This window comes from Xenopus tropicalis, chromosome 6 (genome assembly GCF_000004195.4).
Source record: "Xenopus tropicalis strain Nigerian chromosome 6, UCB_Xtro_10.0, whole genome shotgun sequence".
NCBI lineage: Eukaryota > Metazoa > Chordata > Amphibia > Anura > Pipidae > Xenopus > Xenopus tropicalis.
This window is the reverse complement of record NC_030682.2, coordinates 150,920,062-150,940,578: the sequence shown is the minus strand read 5'-3', so window position 1 is coordinate 150,940,578 and position 20,517 is coordinate 150,920,062. Positions and strand designations below refer to the sequence as shown.

Here is a 20,517-nt window from a genome sequence, read left to right as displayed (position 1 = left end):
GGGCCTTTTGACTTTAGCTTGCTGCCTTTCTCAACTTTGATTCTTTCTCCGGACTTTTACACAAAGTATTTAAAAAATTTAGTACCAAGTCACTTATGGGCCAAATGAACCTGATCTTGATTGATCTGGAAAGCTAAGCAGGGCTGGCCCTGGTAAGTGCTTGGAAGGGAGACTGCTGAGAAAAGCAGGTCTCTTAACTCTTTGAATTTTGTCATGGCCCTTTTGACTTTAGCTTGCCGCCTTTTCTCAACTTTGATTCTTTCTCCAGACTTTTATATTTGCCAAAGTATTTCAATTTTTTTCAACCAAATCACCTGCGGCCACACCACCTCAAATCAGTTCTATGAAAGGAGTGTGCCTGTGTATGCTAGGTCTCTTTACACTTTGAATTTTGTCATGGCCATTTTGACTTTAGCTTGCCGCCTTTAACAACTTTGATTCTTTCTCTGGACTTTTACCCTTTGTCAAAGTATTTCAAGTATTTTCAACAAAGTCAACTGCGACACAAATTGATCTTATCTTGATTGATCTTGAAAGCTAAGCAGGGCTGATCCTGTTTAGTACTTGAAAGGGAGACCGCTGTGTACAGAAGGTCTTTAATTGTTTGAATTTTGTCATGGCCCTTTTGACTTTAGCTTGCCGCCTTTCTCAACTTTGATTCTATCTCCAGACTTTTACACTTTACCAAAGTATTTCAAGCATTTTCAACCAAGTCACCTGCGGCCCTAATAAACCTGCTTGTGATTGATCTGGAAAGCTAAGCAGGGCTGGCTCTGGTTAGTACTTGGAAGGGAAAATGTTGCATACAGCAGGTCTCTTAACTCTTTGAATTTTGTCATGGCCCTTTTCGCTTTAGCTTGCCGCCTTTCTCAACTTTGATTCTTTTTCCGGACTTTTACATTTGCCAAAGTATTTCAAAATTGTTCAGCCAAGTACCTTGTAATATAATACTGGTAAACCATCTGGTCTAGGGTTTTTTTTTTAAAGGAGAAGTTTTTATAGTATCTTCTACTTCTTGTTGAGAAATGGGTGAATTCAAGATATTTCCATTCTGTTTTGTTTTCATCTCACTTGGCTGTCTGGCCCTTTAAGGGAGTTCTGGGTTACCTGCACATAGGCTCCTACCTGCCAGCCACCCACCTGTGGCTGCACCTGACAGGTAGATTAATTTCTGACAGATATTTATCTATACTTTGAGGATTGGGTTGAATTATCATTAGATGAATTAAGTTCAAAATATTGTTGTAGACATTTAGAATAAAACTCTCTAGGCCTGATTCACTAAAGTGCGATAAGTTTTATCGCACTTTTTTTGCGTTAAAATAGACGCAACAATTAGTGCGCGATTCACTACAGTATTACCGCATGCGATAAGTCTCATATCGCATGCGTTAAATTTCGCGCCACTGCATGCTTTAAATTTTACGCATGCATTAATTTGCACGCAGAATACGATCGCATGATTCACAAACACTTAGGCGCGCTAAATATCACATTAGTCTATGCGAAAATTAACCCCTACTTGAGGCAGGCGGTAATTATAGAAAAGTACAGTTAATGAGTTTTTGGCAATAAAATATGGACTTTGCAGTGTTTATTCGTCTGTGATTTTTTTACGAAATTTTACGAAAGTATTGGCATGTAACATGGCATGCATATTCACTACTATAGCGGTGAATATTTAGTCGCCATAATATTCGCTACTATAGCGGTGAATATTTAGTCGCACAAATACATTACTAGGTATATTTTGGTGACTCTTTTGTCACGACTTTGTAATCTCGTGACACGCGTGACTTTTGGCCATTTTGTCGCGACTTTGTAATCTTGTGACATGCGCGACTTGCGGCCATTTTGTGTCATAGAGCCTGCTGTCACACACTGAGAGACATCATGCCTGGGGTTTCTGAGCTGCTAGAGAGGGAGAGGTGCTACATAGTCCACTATTTTCTGCATTCAGGATATGACAGGCTGCCGCTGGGGCCCATAGGGGTCCATGAGAGGAAGAGTGCTATCCTGCGCGACCTAATAGACAGGTTGCGTGAAAGGTTTGCCCTTGAAATGGACCTCCGCCTGCTCCAGTGGATATGGTCGGACCTGAAGCGCAGTAATTTCGACCTAATAGTGGAAATCGCTGAAGGTAATTATTGTACTTTAATATAGTTTTACACAATACATTTATTAAAAGATTTAGCAAGTAATTTGAACTAAAAGTACAAATGTATATATTATATATATATATATATATATATATATATATATATATATATATATATATGCATATATGCATGTTTTTTCAAAAACACACAATAAAGTTCACAATAAAGAGGGAATTTTAAATATGTTGTGGCATTTTGAAAATAAATACATATACACACACACATATATATATAAAATAATAATCATCCATGGCCAGCACACCATGGATGATTATTATTTTCTGTATATACATAATTTTGGCTATGCACCCCGCAGAATATTGAGCCTTGGAGTGCGGACACCATTTGGATTGAAATATATATATATATATATATATATATATATATATATACACATCTATTTTCAAATACATATGCATAAATAAGTTTAAAGCAGGGGGGAAGCAGCAGGGAGCGGCCCATAGTGTGAGTCATTTGGGGAAGGGCCACGAATGTTTTAGGGGGCCCTGGCTAACAATGTCTGTGTGTCCTTTGTATTGATGTGAGGGTTCACAGGGGGAGGGGCCAGTGGGGGCATGGGAGGAGGGGGGCCCAAAAAATGTGAGGGGCCCCGTTATTTATGATGGTGGCCCTCTGTGTATGAATGTATATATAGATATATAGAGTCCCTGATGAAAGTTCCAGTGGGAACTGAAACGTCGGACAAATAAAGATCTTCAGTTTTTTCTTCTGAAACCTTGACTCCTTGTGAAAATTCCTGAGAGTGCCGTCACCTCTTTCTATATTATCAACATTATCTGCACTGGCACCCAGGTATCATTAGAATCTTATGGTGTGCAGCTTCTCTGTTATCTATATGAATGTGTATATATATATATGTATAATATAGTTAAATAACTTCTTACAATACTATCTCACAGAACTTCAGCTGGATGTAGCACCTCATCCAGAGGCCCAACCCCAGGCACCCGAGGCTCCAGAGGCCCCCGAGGCCCGCCAGGCCCACCAGGCTCCAGAGGCCACGAGGCCCCCGAGGCCCCAGCACCACCAGAGGCCCCAGAGCCTGAAGAGGCCCGAGAGTCCCCCAAGGACCCCAAGGCTGCAGAGGCCCCCGGCTACACCACCGGCCCTGTACTCTCCCCAGGCCCTGGACTACTCCTCACCAGCCCTGGAGTTCTCCCCCCAGGCTCCAGACTCACCCCAGGCCAAATGCTGGGCACCAGGTCCTCCTGTGGATGAGGGATCCTCACAACGGACCAAAGATGTGGGGACCCAAACAACACCTGGGTGGACACTTTGGTCAATGCAGGAGGATCTGGACACTATCAAGGCCCAGTTGGCCTAGCTCCAGCAGGACATGGCCAAAATCAAGGCCAGCAAGGCCTAAGTTTTATTTTTTATATTTTTTCAAATTTTCTAAGATTTCTAAGATTTTAATGTTAAAATAAAAATAGTTTTGTACTTTTGAACTGGGTAATATCTAATTATTTTTCCTTCCTTGATATAGTATTCTATACTTCCATGTAGTTTCCCCTACACTCTTACATTTATCAGTAACACATCAATATGCTATATGGGTTACATGTTTGCAAATATTCTGCCAACAATTTTGCCTTTAGCCCATTTTGCTGAATAGTAAAACTTGCGCTAATTAGTATGTAGCGTATTTTCTGGCGAGTGGGATAACTGCCAATCCAATGTTTTGTTGCCAGAATAATTGCAATATTATATTTGTCCCCGTTTAATAAAGTGCCCATAACATATTTGCCATTTATTCTGTGTCTAAAATCTCCCACTTAATTTAAGCCACTTTAGCAAACGGACCCCTAAGTATTTGGCTAAATATTCTTAAATGCCCCCCATTTTATTATTATTATTTTATTTATTATTCTGTGCTCTCCCAGGGCAAATGCGCAAAATGGCACCAGTTTTATGCTGCCGTGTGCGTAATGTTGCAACAATAAGCGCGCACGCAAAAGCTATAGAACTTGCGCTAATTAGCATGCATGCGAAAAGTACCGCGCTGTGCGTGTGTTATTTAACGCGCGTAGAGTCTTCGCGACTAAAATATCACATGCAGTATCGCGCGTAAATTAGCGCAAGTGTGCTTATAGTGAATCGTGCGTTAAGTCGCGAAAATTTAGACGCGATAAAACTCTACTAAAAAAATCAATTCTTGAATACATTTCATGAGGATGAGAGTAGAATGTATAATCCCTAGTTTTAGGATTAAAAATCCTCCAAACATCATAGAAATTATGATGGAGTATAAGCTTTCTTTTATTCTAACCTTTGTTGATTTTTGAGGTTGGGATTTATTAGAAGTTAGTATCTAAATTAGGATCTAATATTAAATTAAAATCTCCACCTATTACAGTAATCCCTCTTTTCTGTTTGACAATTTTATTAAAAAGAGGGGTTAAGAAATTGATTTGTGTTGAGGGGCATAAAGATTGCATAAAGTGTAGCGTTCATTATCCAGCTTATAAATCAAAATCAAATACCTTCCCTCAGGGTCAGACTCTATGGGGCTTATTCATCAAAGTACGAGTTTGAATACCGAAATGGGTAAAATTCGAATTAGATAAGAAAATTTCTGATGATCGGAAATGTCACAAAAATGCTTACGAAAAAATCATATTAGTCACGATAATATCGTATTGGCGATCCGAAAGTCACAAAATTTTTGTATCCGAATGATCATAAACGGCGCGTAAACCTTTCTGACTTTGAACCTTCTGTGCATGATTTTGGAAGTCTCCCATAGGGCTCAATGGCACTCTGCAGCTCCAACCCGGCCCAAGGAAAGCCTCCCATAGGGCTCAATGGCACTCTGCAGCTCCAACCCTGCCCAAGGAAAGTCTCCCATAGGGCTCAATGGCACTCTGCAGCTCCAACCCGGCCCAAGGAAAGTCTCCCATAGGGCTCAATGGCACTCTGCTGCTCCAACCCGGCCCAAGGAAAGTCTCCCATAGGGCTCAATGGCACTCTGCAGCTCCAACCCGGCCCAAGGAAAGTCTCTCATAGGGCTCAATGGCACTCTGCAGCTCCAACCTCCCATAGGGCTCAATGGCACTCTGCAGCTCCAACCCAGCCCAAGGAAAGTCTCCCATAGGGCTCAATGGTACTCTGCAGCTCCAACCCAGCCCAAGGAAAGTCTCCCATAGGGCTCAATGGCACTCTGCAGCTCCAACCCGGCCCAAGGAAAGTCTCCCATAGGGCTCAATGGCACTCTGCACCTCCAACCCGGCCCAAGGAAAGTCTCCCATAGGGCTCAATGGCACTCTGCAGCTCCAACCCGGCCCAAGGAAAGTCTCCCATAGGGCTCAATGGCACTCTGCAGCTCCAACCCGGCCCAAGGAAAGTCTCCCATAGGGCTCAATGGCACTCTGCAGCTCCAACCCTGCCCAAGGAAAGTCTCCCATAGGGCTCAATGGCACTCTGCAGCTCCAACCCGGCCCAAGGAAAGTCTCCCATAGGGCTCAATGGCACTCTGCAGCTCCAACCCGGCCCAAGGAAAGCCTCCCATAGGGCTCAATGGCACTCTGCAGCTCCAACCTGGCCCAAGGAAAGTCTCCCATAGGGCTCAATGGCACTCTGCAGCTCCAACCTGGCCCAAGGAAAGCCTCCCATAGGGCTCAATGGCACTCTGCAGCTCCAACCCGGCCCAAGGAAAGTCTCCCATAGGGCTCAATGGCACTCTGCAGCTCCAACCAACCCGGCCCAAGGAAAGTCTCCCATAGGGCTCAATGGCACTCTGCACCTCCAACCCGGCCCAAGGAAAGTCTCCCATAGGGCTCAATGGCACTCTGCAGCTCCAACCAACCTGGCCCAAGGAAAGTCTCCCATAGGGCTCAATGGCACTCTGCAGCTCCAACCCGGCCCAAGGAAAGTCTCCCATAGGGCTCAATGGCACTCTGCAGCTCCAACCCGGCCCAAGGAAAGCCTCCCATAGGGCTCAATGGCACTCTGCAGCTCCAACCCGGCCCAAGGAAAGTCTCCCATAGGGCTCAATGGCACTCTGCAGCTCCAACCCGGCCCAAGGAAAGTCTCCCATAGGGCTCAATGGCACTCTGCAGCTCCAACCTGGCCCAAGGAAAGTCTCCCATAGGGCTCAATGGCACTCTGCAGCTCCAACCTGGCCCAAGGAAAGTCTCCCATAGGGCTCAATGGCACTCTGCAGCTCCAACCTGGCCCAAGGAAAGTCACCATACCGAGGCTTGAATAAATCCTACTCATTGCAAATTGTTGCGTAAATTAATGGAAAAGCCGCAAATCTTAATATGATTTTTTTTTGTATTCGGAAGCAATCATACTTTGATAAATGTGCCCCTAAATGTATTAATTCAAAAAGGATCCTGTAACTAATCATGATAGTGACCTTTTTCTTTTTCTCAGAAGCACAAGCATGAAAAATATACGGGAAATATGAGGAAGAAGATTTTGGGGCATTATCTTTCTGAAATATCATGTCTGCCTTCTGTTTATTCATATAAAAAAAGTTTTAGATCTTTTAAATGGGGAGTTAAGTCCCTTCACATTAAAGGAAATCAGTTTAAATGATGAATCCATAGTCATCAATAATATAGAGTTACTGACCCTGAAGCTGGGTTACAACAATATAGTATACTGTGTATAAAAAACACTATATGTATTGGAAATATATAATATAATGTATATGGCCAATATGAAATCTCATAAAAATTAGGCACCAGGTAAGGGAGATACCATAAAAAATAAGAATAGATTTAAAGTAGATCATAGAGACAAAAAAATGTAAGAAACATATCTACAAGCTGACTAAACGTAGTCAGAGAATACTGCTCCATGCAAATATATATATATATATCAGAACATGAGCCATGGTTATTGACATTCAAAGACAACATCTCACAGCTAATTTCATGGGAGCATGCAGAGGTATAATTAATAAAATAACTTAGTAAAGTTTATATAAACGAATTAAAACTTAATAAAGAATACCAACATCAGACTCTTTTACATTTGCCTATATATGTAACAGGCAGGAATTAATAGTAATTGTTCCTAAAGCTTTTTATTAGGCACTCATTTAATTGGTGTATGATGCACTGTCTCCCATTATGAGTCTAGGCTTCATTTTTTGCAGTTGGCTCTCCATTATCCAAACGCCATTCCTGAGTAGCCTTCTAGCTCCCTCGGGTGTAGTTAGAAGGAAAGTATTGCCATTTCTGGCTACAATCAGTTTTGTAGGGAAACCCCACTTGTACAGGTGAAGCGCTGGGCATCCCAAAACGTAACTAGTTACAAACAGGATAGCCTGTGTTACCTTGTGTTATCTCGTGCCATCTCCCTGCTGTGTCAGGGGAAAAAAGCCTTCTTAGGCTGTTATTCTGTTTTCAGACAGCAGGGGGTGTCTGGAAAGTAAAGGTGCCCATAGACCTTAACATCACCAAGCAAGCGGATCTTCTCCCAATATCCCCACCTATGGGTGGGTGATATCTGGGGAATTTAGGTTAATTCGATTGTTTGCCCCTGGGGCCAAACGGTCGAATTATAATGATGGGCATAAGCAAAGTCGGTCCGGGAACCGCATCAACGAGCCGATGCGGTCCCCAATCCGGTCCCCAATCTGACTAGATTTTCTAACCTGTCCAATCCAGATCTGCCCGATTTCTCTCAGGGAGGACTGATTGAGAATTGGACAGATATCAGTGCTGCACGTGGCAACAATAGGCCCAAACCAGCCTAACCACAAAAATACAGTATAAAGTACAGGTACTGTTTTATTATTACAGAGAAAAGGGAATCATTTAACCATTAAATAAACCCAATAGGGCTGTTCTGCCCCCAATAAGGGGTAATTATATCTTAGTTGGGATCAAGTACAGGTACTGTTTTATTATTATAGAGAAAAGGGAATCATTTAACCATTAAATAAACCCAATAGGGCTGTTCTGCCCCCAATAAGGGGTAATTATATCTTAGTTGGGATCAAGTACAGGTACTGTTTTATTATTACAGAGAAAAGGGAATCATTTAACCATTAAATAAAACCAATAGGGCTGTTCTGCCCCAATAAGGGGTAATTATATCTTAGTTTGGATCAAGTACAGGTACTGTTTTATTATTACAGAGAAAAGGGAATCATTTAACCATTAAATAAACCCAATAGGGCTGTTCTGCCCCCAATAAGGGGTAATTATATCTTAGTTGGGATCAAGTACAGGTACTGTTTTATTATTACAGAGAAAAGGGAATCATTTAACCATTAAATAAACCCAATAGGGCTGTTCTGCCCCAATAAGGGGTAATTATATCTTAGTTGGGATCAAGTACAGGTACTGTTTTATTATTACAGAGAAAAGGGAATCATTTAACCATTAAATAAAACCAATAGGACTGTTCTGCCCCAATAAGGGGTAATTATATCTTAGTTGGGATCAAGTACAGGTACTGTTTTATTATTACAGAGAAAAGGGAATCATTTAACCATTAAATAAACCCAATAGGGCTGTTCTGCCCCAATAAGGGGTAATTATATCTTAGTTGGGATCAAGTACAGGTACTGTTTTATTATTACAGAGAAAAGGGAATCATTTAACCATTAAATAAACCCAATAGGACTGTTCTGCCCCAATAAGGGGTAATTATATCTTAGTTGGGATCAAGTACAGGTACTGTTTTATTATTACAGAGAAAAGGGAATCATTTAACCATTAAATAAACCCAATAGGACTGTTCTGCCCCAATAAGGGGTAATTATATCTTAGTTGGGATCAAGTACAGGTACTGTTTTATTGTTACAGAGAAAAAAGAAATCATTATGGAAAATTAAAATTATTTGATTAAAGTGGCATCTATGGGAGAATTCCCCTTCCCATAATTCAGAGCTTTCTGGATAACTGGTGTAACACCCCTAACTAAAGCGAGAAACATGAACAAGTGCTGCATAGACAGTTTACAGGACTACATATCCCAGCATGCCTCAGAGCTGAGGACCTGGCTGGGGCTTTTAATCCACCAATGATAAGGAAAGGCGCAAAATGTTTTGAGGACCCCCCTCCTGGACTATAAAAAGGGGAGAGAAGTGTGTGTCAGGGGGAAACTGCTGCCTACCTGCTGTACCTGCTCTGAGTGGGAGAGCTGCCAGAGGGGAGAGACACCTGCAGGGATCCTGGCCCAGGAGAAGCTGCTACAGGGAGAGGCTGACCCTGCTCTCCCAGCTCTGGACTAACACCTGCAATATAGCTATCAGTGCCAGCCAGAAAGGGAGCAGGAAAGCTGACTGCTGTTGGTAGGAAAGTCCCTGGCTGACAGGCTGCACACAGGCCCAGGTGTATTCAGAGCTGCCTGCTATTGGTAGGAAAGTCCCAGGCTGACTGGCTGCACAGAGGCCCAGGTGAATACAGAGCTGCCTGCTGTTGGTAGGAAAGTCCCAGGCTGACAGGCTGCACAGAGGCCCAGGTGAATACAGAGCTGCCTGCATCCCATCTGAGATCTGCTACTACTAAAGGTGATACAGTAAATAAGGAGCACAGACTGTGAGTAACCTGCAGCACCACACACTATTGGGGAACTGTGTATTATTAACCAATAGGAATTAACCCATCTGTTGCTGAACTATAATCTCTGCCAAGTCATTTCTCACCTGGAAGGAAAGTGTTTCTTCACTAAGTTTATAGAGTTACACTGCTAACCGGCAAATGAAAGGAACAGTGTCATTGGCCAATAAGTTAAACTCTATAATAGCAATTTAAATTGAGTTATTGTTCTTTGGTATATTGTTATATATATATATATATATATATATATATATATATATATAGAGTCCAGAATGGGGAGCACTCCTAGAAGAAATTGCTAGACCTTGGTGCCAGAGCTTAATAAATCAATATAATACAGAGAGTGTCGGCACTCTTAGGCTTTTCTCATTCAGGCAAAAAATAGGTACAAATTGCTTCAAATGTGAATGGTGAAGTTTATAGGAAATAAACTTCACCATTCACATTTGAAGCAATTTGTACCTATTTTTTGCCTGAATGAGAAAAGCCTAAGAGTGCCGACACTCTCTGTATTATATATATATATATATATCTATCTTGCTTTAATATTTTAAATCATAGTCAGATCCCTGCTGATTGTTTGTTACACTTAATAAAGAAAAAGGATCTTATTGTTACCATTATTGTGGTCAGTCATTGGGGTGTCACTGAGTGCTGGAGTTACCCACATATTAGTCTCACCCAAGGGTGTGCTACACAGGTTTCTGGGTAATGGATCCTATAGCTGTATTATAGACAATTTGCATTGCTGCTCAGGGGACAGTACTTGGCACCCACATTTCCATTGCACGGAGCCCCTGCTGCCAGTTCTGACAATATTAATGCAATTTAAATGCCCCCAATCTGAGTATAACTGTGAGTCCCTCCTGCTAAACTGCTTTGCGGACATTGGGAACCATGAATAACTGTGATAGGGATGTATTTCTATTACTTATTACTCTGTTTCATCTGATTAGAGCAATTAGTAACTGTAAATGTTGCCCTACCTGCGCCCTCAGTGTTATTAGCATAACCATATTCTCTGTGTTAGATGGCACGGCACCCCCTGCAGGCATGCATTATTATTACACACAGGAAACAGAGGCTTTAATTTCATATTCGTTTATGAATTGTCTTTTAGGTTGATTATCCCTAAAGTTTTAAAGAAATACTAGAAAAAAACAGAATATTGCCCCAAACATACATATTCAGATACAGATACAGCGTATTTATTTTCTTTTGATTTCCTTTTTATCTGCCCAGTGTAATGTGTGGCTACCAACACAGCTTTTGTTCTTCCTTTGTTGTAACTTCCTCCCCATAAACCTCCACTTCACAGAGCTGGAGATACTCATTGCGCCCAGGAATCACCACACTCACATAGCGGCCCTCCAGCCCCTTACAGCACAGAGTGAGGGTGAGTTGGGAGATGTCAGTGACGGTGCCACATCTGGGGGAAAAGACAGTAATAGGGTTATTTTATGACACCATATGACAGAATTGAACCCTGCCAGCATGGCCAGATATGGAACGGACCTCCTATAGAATACTTATTGTACAGCGCTGCGGAATATGTTGGTGCTTTATAAATAAATGTTAATAATAATAATAAACCCTGCCATCCACGGTTATTTAGCCCTCCCCCCACGGCCAATAACCGGATCTTACATAGGGCCTACGGGGACCCATCAGACAGGGAACACATTAACCCTTTCACTACCAGCCATTTTGAACAAAGTGGAACTTCTACTGCCAGACAGGTTTTGAACATTTTGCACTGTTTCACTTTAGGGGCTTTTCCTCGGGGGGGACTTTTAGTTTACCCAGGAAAACTATATATTGTTTTCAGGACAACCTAAGCTTTCAAAATATGGTGGAATTTTTGTGTAATTCCAATTCTATAACAAGATATAGGCTTCTAAATGTCTAAAAAATGAAAAAAAAAATATTTTCCATAATGTAAACACACATACTAGAAACAAAAATTATTTTATGCATGAAAATACAAGTGTTTTGGAAAGTCCCATGTCTCCTGAATGTGCCAATACCAAATATATATAGTTTTATGGAGATTTCTCACTTGTATAGGTCACAAACTCCCAGCAGTACCTACCAAATTCCCAAAGCACTGCTCCAGAAAGCTGCATACTTTAGATTTCAAGGTCAAAAATTCCTCTAACAGAAGGTTTATCCCAGAAAATTGTACATATTTAGAAAGAACGGATTCTGGGGAATCCAGAATAGGCACAACTGTCTGTCTACTCCAAACTATCAAGTCGCAATGCTTTCCTAAAGTTATTGGTTTTTATCAAAATTTGTGAAACTTCTTAAATCGCTTCAAAGCTTCCAGTCTATAGTATCTTATCTCCTATAGGTCATAAAGTAACCAGATAAACCCTGATAACCAGATAAACCAGATAACACCCTAAATATGAACATCAGGGGTCCACTGAACAGTTTGATACCCAATATGTTTAGGTTTACCTAAGTATGTGGCATGTAGGGGTCCCAATATGAACAATATGAACATACTACCATATGTATGAGGTGCCATTTGTCGAAAGTACATTTTGTCTACAAAAATACATTCTATAAACAAAGGACAATCCCCAGTACACAGAATAAATGTGTGGCCATATGGCATAGTTCTGTGAAAATAATCAATTTTATGCACATAAGAATGTAATTATATTACAAACTCCATTCTGTAAATTTTAACAAGCATTCTGTCTTACAAATGTATAACATCCATACAACAGAACAAGTTTTTTACAGAATGAATTATGTAAAACAAAACTTTGCACAAAATATATAATGGTGTAACTGACTAGCATATTCCAAGCTAGATTTTATGACAAAATAGATGCTTGTTACAAAGAGGAAGATTCTGTAGGGATCCATAGGGTTAACTAGTCCCTATGGCTTTAAACCCTGCAGCTTCCTGGTTTTGTGCTGTTACTGGGCAAAGACCCCTGTATCGGTTTTGAGTTCAGATGTGTGATTATTGGTTCACAGGGAGACCACTCCCTTGGCACTCTGATATAGTGTTTAGCAGGGGGGTAGGTCTGCCTCTTTGGCTGCCTGTGTTCACAGGGGAAGGAGCACTGTGCTGGAGGCAAAGGAACTAGGCCCCAGTAAAGCCATGTGCCCCAGAGTGTGGTCAGCCACTCTGGTGAAGTCGGGGACAGGGAACCCGTGAATGAGGACCAGTTAGATAGCAAGTTTTGTGGAGCACTTTGTAGGAAAGTGAGATAGTGAGGGAAGAGAGCAGTTTGGCTCAGAGGAAAGTAGCTGTGGGAGTCCCAGACAGGCATTGTTGCCTTAGTGTAGGGCCACGGTTTAGACCTAGGAGGCAGGTAGATTGAACCCTGATCCAAAGTTGCCGTGGGGCCTGAGGAGTGTGGTATCCAGCTGCCTGTTCCACAGAGTGAGCAACTGACCCGGTGGCACTGATCCTGCCCGGGCTCAAGGGGAGTTGGGAGGAGCGGGTGTGCACCCTCTCTGTGCTGTCCTCACAGAAAGCTATGCTAACTGATGTGTGAGTATATTGCATAACCCTGCAAGTTACTTGTCTCTGACAATAAACCAGTTCTACTGTTAAACTGCAAGAACCTTCTGGCGCCCATTTGTTATTCTGCACTGCACACAGCTACAGTGGGTTGTAGTTGCACTACACCATAGCTCCGTTTGGTTACTTCCACATAGCGAAGGCCCATCCTGAAGGATTGAGCCATGTGTACCCCATGCTCAAGGCCTATCTAGCCGTGCTGTTGGCTTGTTACAGCCAAGAAAGGGTTACAATTCTATAGCACAAAAATCATTCTATCAACAAAATGAATACTCAGTTCCACAATACTGATAAAATATCCATTCTGTGAAACAACAGTCAGTCAAATTCCTGAACCAATAAGAAGCAAGTATATTCATTATCCAATAACATGCAAGTTTTAATGGAAGTCCATTTACTGATCTTTCTTCCCACTGTTTGAATTGTTTCTATAAAGTGTTGACCCTGCCCCCCCCCCCCCACAAAGGAGGATTTGTTTGTAGGATTTATTTAACAAGGTAAAAAACTACCAGCTCTGCCCCACATGGTTGCCCCTTCCCCAGTGCATAGATGATGTGTGGCCTGATATAGAGGCGCCCTCTAATGTCTGCTGTGCTGCATAGCAATAACTATTAACAAAGAACAAACACTCTTAAAAGGGCAGCTGTTAAACTCTACAGGTTCTGTAGGAATGTCTTACAGGTGGATGAGAACTATAAGGGTGAAGACACACAGAGCTATGAGTAGCAGCTACTTTTTCACAGCTACTAAACTCCAGAAAATCCCTAGCCTAGGACAATACTAAGAATTGCCTCTGCTAAAACACATGTTGAGACAGTTATTAGTAAATGATAAGCATTGTCTGTTTCAGTAGCCACAACAAGTAGCTGCTACTAGTAGTTCCGTGTGTCTTCACCCTAATGCTGTACTGATTCTGTGGTACAAAACTGATGTAATGATGTTTCTCTGGATTGTACAGCTAAAAATGAATCTAGAATAAAGCATTTTCAAACATAAATATGATACCTTCAGGTAAGTATAATAGGCCTAATTATGATTGCCCCCCCTTTTTTTAAGAAAGATTCTTGCTCAAGCTAAGGGAGTGGGAGTAGGACCCTGAGGGGCAAATTGGTGACATGGAGGGGGTGAGACAACAATGTAGGGGGAGGAGGGGTGGTGCAGAAGGAGTTGGACCTGTGATGTAGGTGGGCAGGCTGGAGGCGGAGCAATAGAAACCCTGTGTGTATGGGCAATAACAACCTAACTTGATTAGGAATTTTGGCCAGGTTGAGGGTAGGCTGGAGGTAGAATGACTGGTAGACTGGTAAATTCCCAATACTGGCTCCGGCCTTATCTGGTATTTTACTAGCTAGACTGGCAAATACTGGCCAGGTAGCAACCCTACCCCTGACAAGTCAATAAAACACAAGATATCAATAGCATTATTTAAAAAAAAATCTAACATTAGCAGAATAACCTCTCATGTGGGGGCCCCTCGGTGTAGTACAATATACAAGATATATATGGTAGCAGTGTAACTCAGTATATGTGAGACACTAAATACACCAGTGAGTAGAGCACAAACCCATATAACATAAGCTCCTCCCCCAAGGATACCAGCTGACTCATATCTTTACACTGCAATATGATGTTTCACAAGTTTGTATAATTCCCCCACTGTAGTAGTGACCCTAATAAGCTTTGTAGATGAGTGTTAGGTTCCAATGTCTGCCCTCCTCCTAGCCGTAATATTGCACCAGTTAGCTGATAGCACTGTATTAATAATGTGCTTAGATATAGTTCAACTACTACATAATACACGTAGCCATGTGATTCAACCACTTCAGAACTTGATGCAGACAGGCTGCAGTATAGTATGATGTGTAGGCCTTATGAGCAGTATCCTAGTTAGATGTAGTTCAACTACAACATACATCAGTACTATGTGCAAACAAAAGGGATCAGTTACATATTTGTACTTCAGGGGGATCATCATTTATTTATATGATGTATTATGTGTCTACATGGTGTTGCACTGGGGTGTCCACCCCAGGAGCCCCTTACCTCAGTTGCCAACTTCTCCACTGCTGCCAGCCTTCACCCCCACCCTGTGTGTAATGCATACTGCATACCCCCTTCCTCCTCCTTGCAGCCACTATTGGGGTTGGGGGTGGTGCGCCAAAGTGGGGCCCACTGGGATTGTTTTTCCCCTGTGCCTACATAGTGTAGTAGTTGAACTATGGATAAGTAAATTATTAAGAGACTGCTGTAAGCTAACTAATAAAATATGTATGTATGTGTGTGTGTGTGTGTGTGTGTGTGTGTGTGTGTGTGTGAACAATTTATAGACAATTTAAAACAGTGGGAAGACCAGTAAATTGACTCCAGTTGAAACCTGCATATTATTGGATAATGAATATGCTTGTTTCTTATTGGTTCATGAATTTGATTGACAGTGTTGGCAGAATGGATATTTTATCAGTTTTGTGGAACTGTGTATTCATTTTGTTGATAGAATGAATTCTGTGCTATAGAATATTGCTTTCTGTCACACACATCTATTTTGTCATGAAAATCTAGCTGGAATATGCTAGTCAGTTATACCATTATATCTTTTGTCAAAGTTTTGTTTTACATTATTCATTCTGTAAGCAACTTTACACATAACTGTTTTTTTGTATGGATGTTATACATTTGTGAGACAGAAAGCTTGTTAAAATTTACAGAATGGAGTTTGTAATATAATAATATCCTTTTGTGCACAACATTGATTTTATTCGCATTCTTCACTAGAAATATATCTTTTGTATATTTTTTACCAGTGTTTATATCCACACTTTAATTCTGTCTACTCGGGATTGCTTTTTGTATATAGAATGTATTTTTATAGAGAAAAATGTACTTTGGACAAATGGCACCCCATACATATGATCTATCATTTCTGTCATTTCAGCTTCTGCAAAATCAACACATTTACATAATTTTATGTGGGATAAAGTTGGTAAAAAGTTTACTCACCCCAGAAAATCATATCTTTTTGGAAAGTACACATTCCCTGAAATCTAAAATGGCTACCCATGTCTTTTTACTCCAAAGTACCAAGCCACAAAAGTTTCCTACGTTTGCAGATTTTATGACATTTCCAAAAATCACCTCAAAACTTCCAATATGCAGCATCTTATTTTCTAAAGGTCATTAGGTACCAAGATAAAACACCCTAAATATGAACCCCAGAGGCCTACTGAACAGTTTGATGCCCACTGTACATAGCTTTATCAAAGCACATGGCACTTAGAGACCCCAAAATATACCTTGTGCACACTAATTTCATGGATTACCTTTACCTAATTCATAAATACATGGCAGTTTTATGTGGGATAGAAGCTGCAGAAATGAAAACCATATATTTTTGGAAAGTACATGTTTAGACAAATCCAACATGGGTAAAGAGTCCTTTCTACACCAAAGTACCAATCTGCAAAGCTTTCCTAAAGTTAGTGGTTTCTATGACATTTCAGAAAATCGCCTAAAACTGTTGCAATTTGCCGCATTTATCTCACACAATTTCTTGCATACAAAGAAAAATCATCCCAAATAGGAACACCAGAGGTCTACTGAACAGTTTGATGCCCTATATCCATAGATTTATTAACTATGCGGAGTACAGGGGCACCAAATGAAAATAGTGCATATGAATTTTCACGAATGACGCTCCGGTGCAGTTTTTGAACCCGGTATGTGTATTATGTGCCATAAGACCCCCTAACAGTACGGAGACCCTAGAAAACCATACATTTTCCGAAAGTGAGTGAGTGAGTAAATACATCTTTCTACAGCAAACTACCAAACTACAAAGCTATGCTAAACAGAATGGTTTTTATGGCATTTCTGAAAATCGTCACAAAGCTTGCATTTTACCTCATATTGTACCCTCACAATTTGTAACATATCAACATAAAACACTCTAAATATGAACGCCAGGCATCTATTGAACAGTTTGATGCCCTATATGAATAGATTTACCAAACTATGTGTTTGAGTACAGGGGCACCCAAATAAAAATAGTGAATATGAATTTTCACTGCAAACTACCAAACTACAAAGCTATGCTAAACAGAACGGTTTTTATAACATTTATAAAAATTGTTACAAAGCTTGCATTATGCCCCATTATGTACCCCACATTTCATAATGTACCAACATAAAACACCCTAAATATGAACGCCAGGGGTCTACTGAACAGTTTGATGCCCAATATGCATAGATTTACCAAACTAGGTGGGGTACAGAGGAAGCCAAATTGAAATACAGCAGACAAAATGTCCACGTGCAAGACAAGTAACAAAGAACAATATGAAATGCAATAAAATCACTAAAATCCCCCCAAAAAACTAAAATCAATGTTTTTTTTCTTCCTAGTGATATCTGCAGTCAGAATCACAGTTTGAGTATTCTGGCTTGGGCAAATTAGATTTACAAAGTCAAGTGAACAACAACTATGCATAACTGAAAATGCAATAAAATGGATAAAATGTAATAAAATGACTAAAAATGCACCAAAATCACAGAAAATTAAATAAAACACCAAAATAATACACAAAAGGTATTGCGCAGTGCAGTTAGCGAATACGCTATACACAGTGGCAATAAAACATTTTCTTCAGGCAAGAATAAAAACGATGCAATAAAAAAATCAAAATTACGTGTGTAAGTGTGTGTGTACACTAGGCAAGATGTGTTTTGTGTGCATGTGTGTAATTGTGCAAGTAAGTGTGAGTGCTGTAAGTGCTGTTAATGTGTGAAACCCCCCACCCCCCCAAAATGTATGTGTGTGTGTAAGTATGAGTATAAGTGTGTATTAGTGTAATATGTGTGTGTGTGTGTGTGTGTATGTTTGTATGTGTGTGTATGTGTGTTTGTGTGTGTATGTGGCACTTACCTGGGGTCAAAGGAGCTGAAGATCACTGGAGACAGGAGATGCAGGGACAGCAGCTGCAGTGGAGAGTAGGTGGCACAGGAAGTGGGAGCACAGGAAGGGAGGGAGAGAGCAGAAAAAGTCTGGCACGTAGAATCTATGTGCCCGACTTTTTCTATGGGGCCCCTGGGGCCACTAGTTTTTCCCCTCTGCTTTTTCCCTAGGGGGTTCTTTACTTTGCGCTCATTCTCTGCACTTGGATTAAGCAGTGAGCGCAGAGAACAAGCGCAAGATAAAGAAAACGTAGCTCCTACGTGCTTGGCATTTAACATCTTTCTATGCCAGCACGTAGGAGCTATGTCGTTGGCAGGGAAAGGGTTAATGCATCAATGTGGCCCTCACCAGATTTTGGATTTTCAAACTGCCCAGTAGATGTCTGGCTAATTTTTGGCCAATTATCATTTGGGCAGGTCCTCCTTAGGGCCCCAAATATGCCAATAAGCTGCCAGTTCTTGGTGTCTTGAGGGGCGGAGTCTGCAGCTTTTATTGGCCCATATCCGGCCGGCTGAATGCTAACCAATTCTTACAAAGCTGCACTGACCTTCACCTACAGAGATATATAGCTATAAAAGTCTCATAGATAAGCCCTAGATATTAAGGGATAAATTACTGTCAATATGAATGTATTTTGTCCCAACAGCGCCACCCGCTGGCCAGTTTCTGACCATGATGTTGGCAGGAGAAAGAAAGAGGCCTGATCTGATGTTCTTCTGGTTAGGAAAGGCACAAGAAAGCTTATCTGAGGTTTCCAATGTTTTTCCCATCAGATTAGGCCTCTTTCTTTCTCCTGACGACTTCCTTGACAACATCATGGTTAGAATCTGACCACCAGGTGGCACTATTATGACAAAGTGCATTTATATAGATAATACTTTATCTCTTAATATCTTGGAATTAAAAAAAAAATAATCGTAATGAATGTAAATTGCAGAAGCAGTTAGAATAGCCCTCTCATAAATTTGACATTCGCTTATTTTAAAGCTTTACTTATCCTTTGATAAAGACTCTTTGGCTCTGAATTACAACTACGTCTAAACTTGAATAATGGAACTGCTTCACTGGAGATCCCTCCCTTAATCAACCTCTCTTTATGCAGTTTCCCATCCACCCCAGTTCCATTAGGGAACACTAATAGAGGCGTATGGGACTCACACTGGGTTGTTATTATCTGGGGAACTTCCAACCCGGATCTCGGCTCCTTTCAGCCGATCGGCACAACAGTCCCCTCTGTTCACTATGACCACGGAACCGACCCTGTAGTTCATCTTCAGGTCCAACTGCCACCATGGGCCTCTGTCATACCCAGTAATGGCGCAGGGGCGCGCAAATGTGTTTGTGTCTTTTATACCATCGACTGCCTTTTCTGCTGGGTACTGGGCCGCGTAGGTGGAGCTCTGCCTGACCACTCTCGATATCGCCAGATTTTGTGCTAAAAAGAGAAATTAAATTGTACAAATTGGTTCTAACATGAAATTGTTGAATTTATTGGTGCAAAGGTTGAGAGAGAAGCCTATCCTTTTCTATTCAAATTCTATCACAAGTGAAAAATTTTCCCAGGCACATCCTAGCAGTGGAACCCAAACACGTCCCAGCAGTGGCACCCAGACACGTCCCAGCAGTGGAACCCAAACACATCCCAGCAGTGGCACCCAGACACGTTCCAGCAGTTGAACCCAAACACGTCCCAGCAGTAGAACCCAGATACATCCCAGGAGTGGAACCCAAACACGTCCCAGCAGTGGAACCCAAACACGTCCCAGCAGTGGAACCCAAACATGTCCCAGCAGTGGAACCCAAACACGTCCCAGCAGTGGAATCCAAACACGTCCCAGCAGTGGAACCCAAACACGTCCCAGCAGTGGAATCCAAACACGTCCCAGCAGAGGAACCCAAACACGTCCCAGCAGTGGAACCCAAACACATCCCAACACTTTGCCAAAGAGGTGAATTCTGTTCAGGGGCAATAAAATGTGGGCAAAAAAGAGAATTCTCCTACCTCCTGGCTGGGGGTTGCATGACTGTGCCCACCCAAGAGCCACACATGCCAGCAGAACCACAATGCACTTCATCCTATGGAGAAACAGAATAGTGATACAGTGAGTTTGTTTCTGACTCTTGTAAAGCCAAACACCCTGGCTAAGACTGCTGGGAAATATAGTCCATTTCATCTCATTGGCCACAAATCTAAGTATGAGTATCAAGCACAGAATAACATGCACTCAGTGGTGGTGTATATTATTAAGTGCCCTCGTGGATATTTATATTGTGGTAAAACCAATAGACAGTTAAAAGAAAGAGTGAGTTTGTACAGGG

At 41.4% G+C, this 20,517-nt stretch overlaps 1 protein-coding gene across 1 annotated transcript; it reads right to left on the bottom strand.

Moving 5' to 3' along the window:
* Positions 1-10,837: 10,837 nt before the first annotated feature.
* LOC105947605 (pentraxin fusion protein) lies at positions 10,838-20,306 on the bottom strand. The gene is made up of 3 exons (XM_012965133.3): positions 20,201-20,306; positions 19,357-19,633; positions 10,838-11,132 (listed from the first exon to the last, which is right to left on the bottom strand). Exons 1-3 carry the CDS (start codon positions 20,271-20,273, stop codon positions 10,958-10,960), a joined length of 525 nt encoding a protein of 174 aa, XP_012820587.2. The 5' UTR covers positions 20,274-20,306; the 3' UTR covers positions 10,838-10,957.
* Between the last annotated feature and the right edge of the window lie 211 nt (positions 20,307-20,517).

Excerpts from the sequence above, each read along its gene's own strand:
- LOC105947605 (XM_012965133.3), bottom strand. The coding sequence starts at position 20,273 with ATGAAGTGCATTGTGGTTCTGCTGGCATGTGTGGCTCTTGGGTGGGCA. Across the intron at positions 19,634-20,200 it reads ATGCAACCCCCAGCCAGGAG|CACAAAATCTGGCGATATCG; the intron begins GTAGGAGAATTC and ends TTCTCTTTTTAG. Across the intron at positions 11,133-19,356 it reads CCAGATAATAACAACCCAGT|ATGTGGCACCGTCACTGACA; the intron begins GTGAGTCCCATA and ends CTTTTCCCCCAG.